The sequence below is a fragment of the Sesamum indicum genome, linkage group LG7, assembly GCF_000512975.1.
Source record: "Sesamum indicum cultivar Zhongzhi No. 13 linkage group LG7, S_indicum_v1.0, whole genome shotgun sequence".
Lineage (NCBI taxonomy): Eukaryota > Viridiplantae > Streptophyta > Magnoliopsida > Lamiales > Pedaliaceae > Sesamum > Sesamum indicum.
The window spans coordinates 10736245-10752774 of NC_026151.1; the positions used below are offsets into that span (position 1 = coordinate 10736245).

The 16530-nt window shown below is 36.5% G+C and overlaps 3 protein-coding genes across 3 annotated transcripts in view; 1 reads left to right on the forward strand and 2 right to left on the reverse strand.

The window, feature by feature from the left end:
- The window catches only part of LOC105167038 (anaphase-promoting complex subunit 1), a 23870-nt gene extending 17297 nt beyond the window's left edge, over positions 1-6573 (forward strand). The window contains exons 29-37 of the mRNA XM_011086594.2: positions 108-227; positions 447-587; positions 2062-2235; positions 2507-2570; positions 2649-2788; positions 2871-3019; positions 3992-4070; positions 5054-5152; positions 5817-6573. Of these exons, the coding sequence (XP_011084896.1) occupies positions 108-227; positions 447-587; positions 2062-2235; positions 2507-2570; positions 2649-2788; positions 2871-3019; positions 3992-4070; positions 5054-5152; positions 5817-6209 (1359 nt within the window). The 3' untranslated portion in view covers positions 6210-6573. The remainder of the gene's footprint in view (positions 1-107; positions 228-446; positions 588-2061; positions 2236-2506; positions 2571-2648; positions 2789-2870; positions 3020-3991; positions 4071-5053; positions 5153-5816) is intronic.
- Positions 7085-9547, reverse strand: LOC105167201 (endoglucanase 14-like). Its single transcript, XM_011086824.1, is given in 7 exon segments — positions 7085-7377; positions 7380-7407; positions 7479-7763; positions 7976-8128; positions 8321-8407; positions 8554-8967; positions 9341-9547. Coding segments are annotated over 7 exon segments (1467 nt in total).
- LOC105167202 (protein ESKIMO 1) lies at positions 10424-14176 on the reverse strand. Its single transcript, XM_011086825.2, has 5 exons — positions 13526-14176; positions 13245-13422; positions 12113-12312; positions 11826-11984; positions 10424-10967 (listed from the first exon to the last, which is right to left on the reverse strand). The coding sequence occupies exons 1-5, from the start codon at positions 14101-14103 to the stop codon at positions 10619-10621; spliced, it is 1464 nt and encodes a 487-aa protein (XP_011085127.2). The 5' UTR covers positions 14104-14176; the 3' UTR covers positions 10424-10618.

The following is a 16530-nucleotide window of genomic DNA, read 5'->3' on the forward strand; positions in this document are numbered from 1 at the left end:
TCATCTAATTGTTCTTTCCGTATGTGTGGTCAGTATATCATAAGAATTTCACCTTTTTTTCCCCTTCCCTTTTTTGTGTGTGATTCACTAACAAGGCAATATGTGAGAGCAATCCTATGAAACAGGTAATGGCTGGATCTGGTCATCTACAAACATTCAGATTTCTGAAATTTCTTCGCAATCGCAACTCTGCTGATGGACATGCTTATTTTGGTACTCAGATGGCGGTAAGTCTACTAAACATCCATCTTTACTCCAATTTATGCTGCATATGTAATATACTGCAATACATGTGAAAGTAGATATATCTGATGGTTATATAAAGGGGCTTAAGCCTTGTTTGTATTCACTTTTATTCTCATTCTTAAATTTTGGTCTGTTTCAAAATGTGAAAGCATGTTGTTTCCAAGTGTTTCAGTTGAAAATATTTTCACCATCCTTTGTAGGTGAGCTTAGCAATTGGTTTCTTGTTCCTTGGGGGTGGAATGTGGACTTTTTCAACTAGCAACGGTTCTGTTGCTGCTTTGCTGATAACTCTTTACCCACGTTTGCCTACTGGACCAAATGACAATCGATGCCACCTCCAGGTGAAGCCATAATATATGCACAAGTGATACACTTTACTTATTTTTGTATTGCATGGATATTTTATAGGTTATGAGTGTTTCTTGTCTGGAATATCCTTAAATTTGTTTAACGCAAATACATGATTTGAGTTCTTAAGGCCTCCCTTTTTACTGGAAAAGGTTGCGTAGTACTGGGGTGTATCACTCACAGCCGAATCCTTTTGATTGCAGAAAAATGTGTAGGAAGGGGAACACAAATAGATATCTGTTCCTCTTACGTCTTAAACCATATGTTGAATACTTTTTCTAGTTCTTCACAAGGTTGCCAACATAGAGAGCTGTGATGCTAGGAAATTCTTGCTCTTGGAATTTGAATTGGGTGTTTATTTATATTGATCTCACATTATTCTTAGCAGAAAAGTAGGCTTGGTTTATCCTTATTTTTGGGGACATTGTGTATGCTTACTAGACCCTTACATGGGTAGGGATGACGTTAGGGTTGGTTGTGGAAGGTTTTGCAAACCCAAGACCGTGCTGTCAAACTGGTGCTGAATTCAATATGGCCCTGCTTTCATTCATCCACAATTCAGGACCTTGCCTTGAACCTGGCCAATGGGATTATATAATTATAAAATTATTACTAATGTTTTATTTTCTTTTAAAATATCATCATAACCTTCAAAATATGAGAAATAATGTTATTACCAATTAATCAATTATTTTGACGCTTGAGCATGCCTGTTTTTCTTTTTAAAAAGTTATTATTTTCAAACACAATTTGACCTTTATGTACACTCAAAGTTGTAAGCTATTAATGGTCTTTTTTCTTAGTCTAATCTACAACATATCATATCTATTATTTAAATATGATTACACATGTAACATTAAATATAATCTCACATTAACATATGGCATAAATACTCGCATAAGTATACATATATGAACATTTCTTTTGTTAAAATTAAATATATAATGTAATTATGCACATAACATTTATTTATTTGTGTGTGTGTGTATTGAGAAATTACGAGGCAAGTTGAGTACCCACTACCCACCAGAAGGGTCCAAAATGCAAAAACCCATTGCTACCTTTGACCTGCTTATAGGCTTAAAATGTGGGTCGAACCTAGGCCAGGACGGGACCAGCACCCTCTGCCATTACTAGTACTTCACTCATCAAGGAGCCCAAGACTCTTGCATCTCTTTCCAGAGTCTCTTCACTTTCTCCGGGGGCCTACTGTCTGAAATCTAGATGCTTTTAGGATATCGTGGCGCACTTCACATATCCACTTGGAGTAAGGTCTTTTGCTGTTGTTCAATCAACTTTACTGCATGCAGCAGGACCATCTATGTACTGCTTGATGCACTTCGCCTGCTTTATGCGTTTTGATATTTTCCAATTTTCAGTATCTGATGTTTGTTGTGACAACTAGTTATTCTGATAAAATCAGTGTAATAAGTTCTCTTCTCCGGTATGCACGGTCTCTGCTAACAGGCGTTCAGGCATTTGTATGTTCTTGCGACCGAAGCCCGATGGATTCAAACAGTTGATGTGGACACTGGTTTACCCGTTTATGTCCCTCTTGAAGTTACCATTAAGGAAACTGAACTTTATGCTGAAACGAGTTTCTGTGAGGTCACTCCTTGCAGTCTCCCAGAACGTGCAATTGTAAGTCTTGGTCTCCTTTCCATTCATGTAAAATACCTCCCCTTCCCTAAATATCTTCCAAGTGAACTTGTGCCCCGCTCAGTTTTGTATGTTAACTCTTAACCTGTTGGTTGTTCATCAGTTTATGGCATCAATGTTTATTATCATGGTCGTAAAATTCTGTACAATTGAAATAGTGTCTATTGCTTTCATGAGTAGTTTGAGAATTTGCACCGACTTGCCTTGCTGTTTGATGCATGTGATTGTACTATAAACTTCTTGTTTGCTGCAGTTGAAGGCTGTTCGTGTCTGTGGTCCTCGATACTGGCCTCAGGTTATTGAGCTTTGTCCTAAAGGTACGGCTGATGCCACACATTTATTTGATCAGCATTTTTGGTTGCATTTTGACTACACTGATCATAGTACTTGTACAGAAAAACCTTGGTGGAATTCCGGAGACAAGCATCACCCATTTAATTCAGGTGTTCTATATGTCAAAAGAAAAGTTGGGGCTTGTTCTTATGTGGATGATCCCATAGGAAGTCAATCTTTGCTTTCAAGAGCAATGCACAAGGTTTGCATCCTGCTTAATGTTTGCATTTTACCTTTCTCAATGTAGTGATCATTGGGTCGAAAGGATGCCTTTTATTGTGCAGATGAGTGGCTTGACACAACCAAATTCTGGCCCTGCAAGTTCTGAGTGCACAGGTGCAGTCACAGTAGACCAGTTGGTTAGTACTTTCTCGTCAGATCCAAGCTTAATTGCTTTTGCCCAGCTCTTTTGTGACTCATCCTGGAGTAGCAGGCAAGTTTGCTTCTTTTTGTTGTGCTTGTTTTAGCTAGTTGCGTCATCATTGTTAACTCTTGTTCAACGTAGCAACTAATGATGATAAAATTACCTACTCTACTAAATCGTGAGATGAAAGTATACAGCAGTTGTTGACCTTTAAATTAGAGACTACCTCCATATGTACATTTTCTGGTTTAAGGCACAGCCTTAATATAGTCTTGAATAAAAGTTTTACGTCTCTGAATATTCCTATTATTATTGATACATGTTGGACACACCTTCCTTTTTGATGTGGCAAAATTTACTTCATATGTGCCACCATAGCATCCATGACTACAGTTATGCAAGTTTTAGCATCTTTTATATCTGATTTGATTCAATAAATATAGCATTTGCTAGCGTAAGTAACAAATGTCACAGTTTGTAGTTTGTTTCTGATAGGTGTTTCCATCAAGAATGCAATTATGAAGAATACTTCTACTGAGGATAAATAAAATAATGAAACCCAATATCACTATAGTAAACCCAGAAAATTTAAAATTATAAGTTCTAGTTTTGCGATTTATGTCCTCTGATTCTTGCAAAGAACATTTTGTTCTCTAAAAGCATTCCCGTATTTGTCACTTATACTTTTTGGTACTTGTAATATATGCATCTTATCTATTAAATGTTTTGATCAGAACCAACATACGGACATGCTGGACACATATTTCTTTGTACTTTTGTCCTACATATGCTTTTGAATTTTGTAAAATTTATCATTGGTTGTTATTAGTTCAATGTCCATTACACCATTACAAGCATCTGAATCCAAATTTGAATGCTTATTTAACTTTGAAAATAAAGTACTGCTGCTTCTCTTGGCCATTTATTTTTAGCCTTGGCAGGATGGACCCATAGGGTGATGGTTTCCAGTAACTATAGGTGAAGTTTTAGGTAGGAAATGATTTCCACTTGGTTGTTATTATTTGCAAAATCTTTCTCCAGATCCGAGCTCGACTTTCAGGAATTCTGCCTTCAAGTGTTATTTGAGTGTGTTAGCAAGGACAGGCCAGCAATGTTGCAGGTAATCTCATAGATTTTCATAAAGTTGTACCTCCATTTTGCCTGATTGTGTATTCTATTTGCCAAAGGTGGGTCAAGTTGGGAACAGCATGCCACTCAATCTTGCGAAACTTCTAGTGGTTAGAATATCATCATATTTGTTAGAGTATCAGCGTTCCACCAATATGTTATTGTTGCTGGTACTGGGAATTGTGTTTAATTAATTCTGGTTCTTGCTGAATCAGAAGGAAACCCTCAAATAGAGAGTAAGGCCTTATATTTCTATTGATGTTTGTAAACTTTGTATTGGTCCAGTAGATCTGGATTCTAGTTTCTTGTTTGCTGATATTAGTGGGTTCGCATTGTATTACTGTCTGGTTTCACACACTGAATCAGATGATCTCCTTAGCTTCTGGCCAAAGCGCAACATCTTATCCCTCTGATGGAGACTCCCTTATGGGATCTTATAGAGAACTAACATGCTGTAATTTTGTAATCTCTAAAAGAGTAAAGTTTAAGGTGCATTTGAGTCGAAGCATTCTGGAGTTGGGATTTTAAGTCCATAATAAAAAATCTATTAAGTTTGTACTGGATAATTTCAATTTCAATGGATTTGGCCCTCTAATAGATAATTTTAGCTATTTTCTCAATCATTATGGTGGATCCTGATATTGGATTGATTTGGAATGCTTCCCTGAAATTCTTCCAGTTAAATGCAACACAAAGGTAGAACAGTATATTGTCTTATGGACCTTAATTTGGTAAAAGTTTGACAAACGTAAAGATCACTTCAGCTGTACTCTCAGAACTGTGTGCCACCAATTTGATTCCTGAATGTACACCTAAAATTGGATATGTTTCACGACTTAGCAAGGGAAACAATGCCAAGAAGTAGTTATGCGGCTTACATTGAGATTCAAATGTTGTCCCTGCGACAGAAGCTTTCTATTCTTGAGTCAGTCTCATTTAAGCCTCATTAAATGAAGATATTCTAAAATTATGCAGGTCTATTTGTCATTGTACACCACAATTGGATGCATGGTGGATTCGTTGATTAGTGGCACTTGCCTTGCCAGTGATTCGCTCTCCGTTTCTAGTTTGAAGGTACAAGCACCTGAGTCATAATGCATCCAATTATACAAATATTCAGTTGTTAGACCTTCTATGTGGGTTTATAATTAGTGATATTCCAGAGAGCTATATAACATGGATAAAGCATGGTAATTTCTGGTTCTTAGTAATTTATTTTTTTCAATTCAAATAAATTGCTTCTTTCATAACTGTTGTGAACTTCTTTGAGGCTAGCTCATTTTGTGGTTGGCCATTGGGCAGGCTGGGGACTGTCACTGTTCCTTGCCTGATGATACTTTCTTTCTTCTTTTCTTTTGGAAGCTTATACAAATAGGTAAGCGCAAGATGAGGTTTGCTGCTACATGAAGAGATGAATTAGTAATTCATAACATGGCTCAAAAAAGATACATGCATGAGAATAGATGTAGCTACGGAGAGGGCATCTATGTATTGTAACAAATATGTAGCTGTAACTGTTGAAAGCTGTGTGTTTCAACTTCTGAAAACTGAAAAAAAGCATGATTCAGTGATCTGTTCTGGTATTTACTCATTCACTGTTCAGTTGCTGGGATGGGTCTCCTGAAATTCTTGCCTCTGAATAGAGAAATATTTTCTGGATTGAGTTTGCATAATGTTGCCTCGGATTTCCACCAGGGACATGCTTTTCACTTTGCTCCTAAATTTTCTTTTGGCACAGATTGCTCTGGCATATAATGAAGCTCTCTCCAATGGAAGATTAACTACTTCAAGAGGGGAAATTGTGCAATCAGTTTTTCTGGGTTCACTCAAGAAGCGAGTTGAAGACCTTTTGAACTCTTTGAACTTGACTGCCGATTTCCATGCTTATACTATGTTGGGTAAATGGCCAACTGATGGTTCCAATGGAAAGAAATCCCAGACAATTCTTTCCTGGTACCTCCAGTGGCATAGCGTGCCATCACCGCTAGATATTAAAAGAGCTGTGGAGAAGATTAATTGCACCAAGATTCAACCATCTATTCCCTTGTTGCGGCTGGTTTTCCCAAGAACTGATATTACTGCAATTGATGTTATCAATAGTTTCTTGGTGTCCTCCAAGGTTGAAGATTGAAAGATTTTGCAATCGTAGTCTGCTAACAATGATGGCAAAACCCAGCCACAAGCAGCATACTCATAGACGGGAAATCTGGATACAAATAAGCAGCGAAATTGGACTTTTATAAGAGAAGGAATTGGCATAATCGGGGTGGCCCAGTGCTGTGTATTATAAACATCAACCTTCTGTTGTTGTAGATATAAGATATTCTGATCCCCTCATCTCATATTTAAGGTTGTAAATGTATTCTAGATTCAGGCATGTTGTATCACTGGTGAGTAGTCGGTCATTTGTGTAATATAAAGACCACTAGAAAAAAAGCATAGATACATTATGGTGCATTTTTGGAAGTTTAAATCGCTTCATAACTGTTTGTCAATTCTAATGGGAATACATGATGGTCTGATGGGTTGTTTTAGTTAGAATAAGAAATGATGAAACAGTAAATTATGTTGGAAATGGTAATTATATTGATGCACGAGAAGTACAGGTACCTCTTGAAACAGCGAAACTGCTTTGAAAAATTATGGCGTCGCAATGAACAATAATGTGTTTCAATGCAAGTATTTTGTAACTGCTGAAACCTTAGGCGTTTCGGTCAGAAGAATTTATGCTGCATGTTGGTGATTACCAATTAAAACAAGAGTAAATTACAATGTGATATAATTATAAATATTTTTTTTGTTATTTAAAAAGATTATCAATATACTTTTGATTTTAACGATAGCCTTTTATTTAAAAAAACTTGAAAACAAGAAATCATTGCATTAATCAATTTCTTATCAAATTACATAGCGTTGCAAAGTCCATTGCTCACATAAATGTGGCAGAAACTAACACACACCGCAAACTAATTACTAAGTTGTGATCCTGGACCTGCACAAAAATTGTCAAGCTGCAGCAAGACTTGCCAATACCCCAACAAGAGGTGCATTATTAGCAGTGGCAGGCTCTGCTTGCTGGTAATTATCCCTCGCATCCCTGTACTCGTCTCTCTGATCCGGACCCCCCACTACCGCCCCTTCCAGCACATTCGGGTTCTCCGCGTTCTTATGGAACCACTCATTGAACCCCTCTTGGCAGCTCACCGGCCTCGAATCCTTCTTTATCGACACTATTGATGCTCCTCTGTGGTGCACCTGTTTCGGATAGTTCGACCCGAACCCCACCATGTAGCTCATTTCTTCGGGTTTGAACCCAGTATGTAATCCACCTAATGAAAACCAATCAATACGAAATGAATCTCCAATTTAAGAGATTGAAGACTAGTCATTATTTCTGTACCTGAGATCTGGCAAAAGCCATTAAATCGTGAGGTCCAACATCGCCGGCAGCGCAGCGGAGAGTCTTTGTCCTCGTGCCGGCGAGAATACGTGCGTAGGCGGTGATGATGAAGGAGGAGCTGGTGACGTACTGAAGATTATCCCATTCCAGAAACCAAAGGAGTCCGCCGTTGGTCCTCGGCACGTTGCTGTTTCCTTTCTGTATGCAGTTGCAGATGTACTGCTCCGCGTTGTTCTTGTACTCACCCAACTTCCCCTCTCCCGACAACTTCCCTTCTAAAATACCCTGTTTTTTGACAGAAAATTCAAATGTATACATGTTTGTTTGTTCATGACTGCATGGATTGCAATCTAAATTGGGTTTAGTCGAACCTGAGCCATTGAATGATAAATGTAATGAACTTATCGTGTGATCGCTTTATAATTTAGAAATCGAACAAGTATATTACACTTGTTTGGTTCGACCAACCTGATTCTACATCTATGATTTTATGTTACCTTGGCAATAAGGAGTTGGGCGCCAACATATTTGTCGTCCCATGAAAACATTCTTCGGGTGCCACCTGAATTGGAAGATCCCTCGATGAATTCCAAGTACGTTTTGTCGTTGGTTGCCCGTTCTAGCCACGCCCCAGCCCACAAAATTTCGTCCTGTCAAGATTCCACCTCAATTTCCTCATCATGACCGCAATCAAGTCAATACAATGATTGATCGACAATTTAAGAAGAGTTATGGATCATGCGACAAGTACTATAATGTGTGAAATACATCGATTGGTATGATCAGATTTGTTTTGGATAAGAATATTTCATTATGTAACATACTAATATTAGTATTCTTACCTCATAGCCACTGCTTGAATAGAATTGTCCAGCAACTGAAATGCTATTCTGGTATTGACCAGTGTGTTTTCTTGCAAATTCAAATAACTGTTACGAAATGCAATCAATCATTACTAGGTAGATCCTAACTAAAATTTTACATACATAATATTTGAGGTATTTTAATTAAATATTATATATATTTGTATATATATATATATTCGAGGGGAGTGAGGAGTAGAATGAGTAGAAACCTGTTTAGCATGTTTGAGAAGCTCAGACGAATAACTGGGGTTAGATTTCCTGAAAGCAATGGAGGCGGCGGCAAAAGCGGCGGCGGTTTCACCTGCGAGGTCGGCGCCGGGATGTTGCTCGTCGATCCTGTAAACAGTCCTGGGCGTTGTCATGTCCTCGGGTCTCTGCCAACACGCGTGATCCGACCCGCCATCTCCGACTTCTCCATACAGCACGTTGGGCTCCGGGTGTGCCTTGATCAGATAGTCCGTTCCCCATTTGATGGATCTTAGAGCGTTAGATAACTCATTTCGGGCCTGGAGTTGCGGCTCGAATTCTACCACGCTCCATGCCAGCATTGTCACCGTAAAGGCCATCGGGAACCCGAATTTCACGTTGTCTCCCGCGTCGTAGTATCCTCCCACCAGATCAATCTGCACACCGACAGTGACATGCATGCATCAATATTAAGGCAAGTGATGATATGGCGTGTATACGTGAAGTCAATACAAGTACCAAGATGCTCGTACTTTACAGTAAAAGATTCTAACGGCTTTTACGTAGGTAATAAAGTGAAATACTGATGTTACATACTATGAAGATCATTTCATTTAAAAGATCGAAGAAGCTGCTAGAGACGAAAATCATTTAATTTCACATTCAGGGACACATGTGAAATTTTTCTTTCTTTTTTTTATAAATGAATGTATTGAGATTTATTTAACATGATTCTTAATCTGTTAAAGAGAAGAATCATTTAATATTAATATCTTAAACATTCAGCAGCATGCATTGTATAAGAATTACCCTGGCAGATTTGCCGTCACTAAGCGCAGAATCTCCCCGCCATCGGATGCGCTGGTTAGGGGGCAGTTTCCCTGATCTTTGTGCCTCATAGAACAACAAAGATTTAGTTAGAGCAGCTCCATAGTCCACAGTCGACACAGCATTCTGAACTTGAACAAAAAAACAGAAACCAACGACTAGCAGGAGACCAAACAAATGGAACGACATAGTTGCTAGTTTGCAAAGGCGATTTCAAGTGGAAAGGTTGGGATAGAGGGAAGTAATTTATAGTTGAGACAAAGAATGTACGAAGTTAATGTTTTTTGCATTTGATGAAAGAGGTGCATCTCCTTTGTTGTCTTGATAGCATGATTTTGATTAGGAGGAGATTGAGTATGCTTAAGTGTAGTTAAATCATAAATGATGATATGATGAACTTAGTTAATTATCAAAAACTATAATTAATTGAATTAGATAAATGTTCTTTACATTGAGATATTACATATTAATTAGTTATAAACTTTAGTGAGGATTAAATTATCTATATACATATCTATATTAATATGTCCAAGAAATTATAGTTAAGTAGGCAATTAATAGTTAAGAGATTATTATTTTCAAAGTACACAAAATGTGATTAATTAAGAAAGTCGCAGTTAAGACACTTTAAGTTATAGAAATCTTAGAACTTCATAATTACCACATGCACTAAAAAAATTTGATTTATTCTCTATGCTATAAATCACTTATGGTTTAAAATTCGTAGTAAATCAATACATACTATTTATTGTGGTCAAACAAAAATTACATGAAAATTTAAATTTTGACGATGTCAATTAACATTCTCTATGGTTTTATCTACGATCAAAATATTTGCTATAATTTTTAATCATAGCAAATATTTTGGCTTTGCTTGTAAAACCGACGATTAATAGCCGTTATGCAACCGTGATTAATTAGTATTCATTTTAAGATTTTCTATTTTTATCCATAATAAGATTTTCTATTTTTACAATTGAGTGTCTGCCAATGGGCAAATGTGCCTCCTTAATCATCCCCACACCCCCACCCCCACCATCCAAACTCAAAACAGAAGGAAAAGAAAACTCTGTGTTAAAATTAAAATCTTACAATCTATAATAAAAAGAAAAAATTTCTAATAATATGAAATACATTCACTACATACGAGATTTTTTCACGAAAAGCACGTGTGAACATGACATCATATGAGCTCGAAGAAACTCATTTCACGTGAAACCTCATTTTTTGTGGATTAAAATGTTACATAACGAACTTAAATTAACAGTGTGATATGATACGAGTATAGAGGAACTCATTCCACGTGTCAGGCAAGCCAGGGAGACACCAATGGATGCAGTCGGCGAAGGTGGCAGGGTCGGCCTGCTGCTCCGAGGTGAGCATTTTGCCCTGGCGGGTGGTATAGACTGAGGTGTGGGCGTCTTTTCGGTACTCGGACAGTGTGGTTATATTGAGGAAATGGACAGGGACTTTCATGAAATTTGTCACATTGGTTGTGAGAGCAAAGAGCCTTCTGTCGGTGCCCACGTTTAGTGGCATTGATGTGTTGAGGATTGGGGCTGTCTCCTTAGCACATTTGATGCCGTCTGGGTTGTCCCAATCTAAGCTCCTTCATGTCCTCGATATGAAATTATAACGTTAAATTTAGAATATTAATTAGTTTGAGAATTGTGAGAATACTAAATCAATCACAGAAAAAGTGCGTGATATACTAATGTGATTGGTTACTTATCATAAATTATACGTCAATCACACTATAAGTATATTGTATTTGTTATATAATTAATTCTAATCTCCAACCTAATTTAAAGTAGACTTTTCCGACACCTTATATATGTAAGACGTAATTGAATTTATAATATTACGTGGTATGTGTGGGTTTTAGCAGTGATTGAATTATTAGGAGTGGTTTAGCAACCTAGAATAATTATTTGAGAAGTCAAATTCATTTAGCATTTTATTTGGGAATATATTAGAGAATGAGGGTTCTACAGATTAAAAGAAAAAAAAATAGGAAAGGTAAAATTACAATAAGCTGATTTAATGAGATTTATCATAATTAGAAATACCTAATTATAATATAAAATATTTAATATACTTCTTGGAATTAACTGTTGTTTAACTAATACCCCTTACTTTGAGCTATCATGAGGGGTAATTATTAGACAATTGTTGATTCTATGAGGATATTTATAGTTTTTAAAATAATGATAAATTAAATAATTGAAATTATGTCAAATTTCAAGGGAATTTGTCGTGAGAGAGGCATGCATACTTAGGATTAAAACTAAATTTAATTATTAAATATCCGATTTTAAACAAATTAAAATCATAATATATAGGGAAAAAATTGAAAGAAATCAAAGCACTGGACATAAAATTTAAATTAGTTTCTAAGACAAAATTTAAATTAGCTTCTAAGCAAATTAAGGAAGAAGAAATAATGGAGTAGAGAGCAGGTAATTACTTGATGTGAAGAGGAGACATGCTCATGAAAAAGACTTGGGTCCGATTCGGATTCACATTCTTGTCGACCCACTTAGCCCAAGTCCTCAGCACTCTCCTATAAGCCAAGGCCCTATCCACTTCATCGTACTCCGTCGCACCTTCCTCGAATGATCCTCGACTAGTGTTCCACCAAACATCATCGTATCAATGACCCGTCGGGATCCATGTGTGTTTGTTTAGTGGTCGCAAATTAAGTAAAAAATAAAATAAAATTAATGACAAAATCATTATTATTTTATTACTTACAGAACTTTCATGGTGAAGGTGTTCATCCACCAGATGTAGGTGTTGAAGACTAAATAATCGACGTTCCTCCAGTTCTTGCCATGCTTTTTGATTGATTTAGGCATGATGATCCGGTTCAAGATGCTGTGCATCGTTGGATCATCTGAATTTGACTCCACCAGGAACGGAGCCCAGTAGAACTCCAACGTTGCATTGTAATCCTGCTCATTTAGTAACACTACTCTTATTTAGCTGGAAATATATTTAATTTAATCAACATATCTATTTTCTAAGATTATTTAGTTTATATATAAAATTAATTCACATCTGATTAAATTGGGTCCAACATAAAATTTGATGTGATATAAAGTTTATATTGTCCCACCTTAACCCACTTTAGAGGGGGTGGGGTGCATGTTGCTTAAATTACACGTACCAAATTTATTCATCTAATTTCACCAAATAATTATATAGTTGCGCATGTGGGTCCCTTACAATTCACATTCTTTTCATTTATTAAAATTTTTATTTTATTTTATATATTTTTAAATTTAATATTTCACTTCTACATGTATATATAATTTATTTTCTTAAATTTAATATAAAATAATATTTTATATTAAAAATCCAATATTCAAACTGCATGCAACCCATGTACCTAAGATTTTGCAACAATTACGAGAACGGAAAATCCAAATTAAAGTTAATGATTCGATGGATGAGTATATATATATATATATATTACATATTGTTATGAAGTTTTATTATAACATAAAATTCAATATTAGTAATAATTATATAATAAGTATAATATATAATTTAAATACTTAATTTGAAGTGTGATGGATCAAATAGATTCGAATTATAAAAACAAAAGCATTTCATTATATTAAACATTTAATTATAATGATGAGCGATGATCCAAAAAGGTTTAAAGACTCAAAAAAAATATTATAACTATTTGTATAGAATAAGTCTTAATTAATACATAAATAACCCTGATTATAAATTTCGTGCAAAAGATTATATATCCCAACTATATAATTATTCAACAAACCCAAAAAAGTAGTCGCAGACAGACATTCAATAAAGTAGTGAGTGAGTGAGTGGAGCAATAATTATGATTATGTCGAAAAAATAGAGTTGTAGTAACCTGGATTCTGAAAACGGACAAAGAGCCATTCTTGGTCAAGTTTTTCCTGCCCGGTCCCGGAGGAACCACTGACTGAACCAAGCAAATCATGGATTCCCACTGGTTCTTATTCAATGAGTCTCCCACGAACATCAGCCTCTTGTTCCTTAGTTTCTCCATCAATAATCTTGCCTTAAACCTTAATATATATTAATAATCATACAAAAACATATTCAGCATTCACTAAATATATATATAAATAATAGGACTTCCATTCAAGAAGAGGAAAATTATTAGGTTACTTAGGCAAAGAACAGTCTCTGGGCTGCCACCTCCAGTTCTGATACAAAGAGTCTCGTCTTCCATTCCTCATGCAAGTCACCTGCGCTGTCAGATATTCACACTCCTCTTCTCTGTAAATTGGATGCGAAGAATTATCAAATACCCATTTCCCTGTAAACAAATCGCACTCTTCAGGCGGGATTTCCATCTCCTCCTCCTCCTCATCAGCAATAATTTCGACATTCTTCTTCTGCTCTTTTTCGAGCATGCCCGCAGCCCGGAGTTCGCTGGCGGCGCTGTGGTCTACTTGTGTTTCCACTACGGTTCTTGAATTCATGACTACAGAAACCGTCATGGAGGTTTCCGTAGTTTGGCCTCTTTGACTTTCTTTGGCTTTGGGGAGTGAAAACGGGAATTCGGCGACGGATTTGACGTTCTCATTGTACATGAAGCAGCCGAAGAGGAAGATGGAGAAGACCAGCACGAAGACGGAGAGGTTGCCGCCCTCGCGGGAAGCGGAGGCGGGGGGCTTCATGATGGGGGCGTCGGCGTCGGAGTAGAACTCCGGAGAGAACTTGCGGCGGAGTGAGGGCTGCATGAGAGAAGGGGGAGGGGGAGGGTGAGATGAGAGAGACTATTAAGAAGGCATGAGATTAATAATGAAGTATAATTCATCATCTCTACTAACATTATTTATTGTAATTAGTTTAGTAGATGAAGGAAATTAAGAAGAGTTTGCTGATGAAAATGTAGTTTAAGTTGGCGATTGTATTTGTTACTCTCAATAACAATTTTTTTTTAAATTTTATTAAGGAAAATAAATGTCATGGAAAACTGAGTATGATGTACTTAAATAATTAATGGGCTTTACAAATCTTTATAAATCCATCGATGCGCGAGCGTAAGTCAGCTATATATATAATTATTATAAACATGAGATGTTACATGGTATTTAAATATTTTATGATTTTAAAAGCTTGGGATGCATGTGATTTTCTTCAACTTAACTTTGATGCTGCATGTTGAATTATTTATTAGTCAATATATAGTTTCTGATTTGAAACATTATAATATGTAGTGATGATTATTTATTTAACATTGTCCAAGTCATAGTTGTAACTTGGAGGCATTGGGAGTATTTCATACTATTTTACTATGTTGTAAAATAAAATTTATGTTGAGAATTGATATTATTAGTAGTAATTTATGAATTATTTTCAAGGAAAAGACGGTAATTTATGAAAACAGTGTGCAGCATTAAATAACAGCAAGTAGGTGCTAACAACACTAGACAAACAAAGAAGCTAGAAATCTGAGTTTCTGCAGTGCTGCTTCAAAACGTACGTACCACCTTCTCCATCACTTCCCCTGCCCTTTCTCTTGTTTCTTACCCACCACACAAACCAACAGGTAAGAACAACTCTTCTAAAACTCACGCACCCCACCCACGCCTCTCCATATCTTTTTTATTTATTACCAATCTTAGGTTGTATATTTTTACCCTTCATAATTACACTTTAGTCAATGCCTTCCACTTCACTAGTATTTAATTTCTCAACATCGTCTTCTTAGAATCCCAATGCCCTCAAATTTTGAAAACACCATTAATGCATGCAACCTAATGCTAATTTCAATCAAATTTAATTAATCTCAACAAGTGTATTGATTTGATTCGTCTCTTTCTAGTTTTGGTAAGAATTTTTGGGCTAGCTAGCTACCCTTAAACCCTCAAATCTGCTCAGGTAACAAACTCTCTCATTCATCCCTCTCAATTATCTCCCAATAATTGTTCACCATGTCAAACTCACTCCCTTCCCAAACCCCAACCTCCAACAATATGGACGACTCTCCAAACGAGCTGCCAAAAGCGCGTTTCTGGGAAGCCATGGACATCTGCCAGTGGGAAGGCTTCTGGTTCGAGCCCGGCCTGGTGAAGCCCGCCATCACCTTCAGGTCAACCTTCCAGGCCAGAGACGACGACCTTCTCCTCGCATCAACACCCAAAACCGGCACCACATGGCTCAAAGCCCTCTCCCTCTGCATCATGCAGCAAAACCAAGAACACGACATCTTAACAGTGGAGAACCCTCATTTCCACGTCCCCACCATTGAAAGCACGATTTATTCAACCAAGCCCCAGAAAGCTGACCTCTACGACGCATCGGCTCCTCGTCTGCTCCACACGCCGTTCTACCATATTCCATCAAGAATTCAGCCTGCAAAATCGTGTACATTGCCAGGAACCCTAAGGATACCCTAATCTCAATGTGGCATTTCTTCAACTCAATTTTCAGGCCGAATCAAGAACCGTTTCCACTAGAAAAGGCCGTGGATTGCTTCTGCACTGGAGTCTATCAATACGGGCCTTTCTTCGAACATGTGGTGGACTACTGGCAGGAGGGCCAGAAAAGGCCTGAGGAAATACTTTTATTCAAATATGAGGACCTGAAAACCGACCCAAAGGCCCAGGTATAATATTAGTCACAAAAAATTATTAATTGGGAATTTTAAAAGTACTTTCAAAATATATTTCAAGCAAAAATAATTTGGATTTTATTGCAATATAATTTTTTAAGAATGCATGAGATTAATATTGAAATATAATTCACATTAAATCAATACATACTATTTACTGTGGTCAAACAAAATCATACGAAAATTTAAGTTTTGACCACGGTTAATTACTTAACATTTGCTATGGTTTACCTATAGCCAAAATATTTGCCATAGTTTTTAACCATAGCAAATATTTGGCCTTGCTTGTAAAAACGACGACTAATAACTATTATGCAGCCGTAATTAATTATTATCCATTGAGATTTTCTATTTTTATCCTTAATAATTAACCATAATTAAAAAAGTTAGATTTCTTGTAGTGATGGGACCTAATTATTTTTTACATCCCATTAATTTGTCATCATATAATACTTGATACACTAATCTGTTTTCGATTTGCATTAATTATTTACAAAGGTGTCATTAATGCTTTTCTTTTCTTTTTTCTGATTTTGTTTGTGTAGAAATG

What these genes read in the sequence shown, in the direction of transcription:
- LOC105167202 (XM_011086825.2), bottom strand. Translation starts at nt 14,103, where the DNA reads ATGCAGCCCTCACTCCGCCGCAAGTTCTCTCCGGAGTTCTACTCCGAC. An exon ending in AGAGACTGTTCTTTGCCTAA is followed by an intron (nt 13,423 to 13,525) that starts GTAACCTAATAA and finishes ATATATATTAAG; the next exon opens with GTTTAAGGCAAGATTATTGA. An exon ending in ATGTCTCCTCTTCACATCAA is followed by an intron (nt 10,968 to 11,825) that starts GTAATTACCTGC and finishes GAGGACATGAAG; the next exon opens with GAGCTTAGATTGGGACAACC.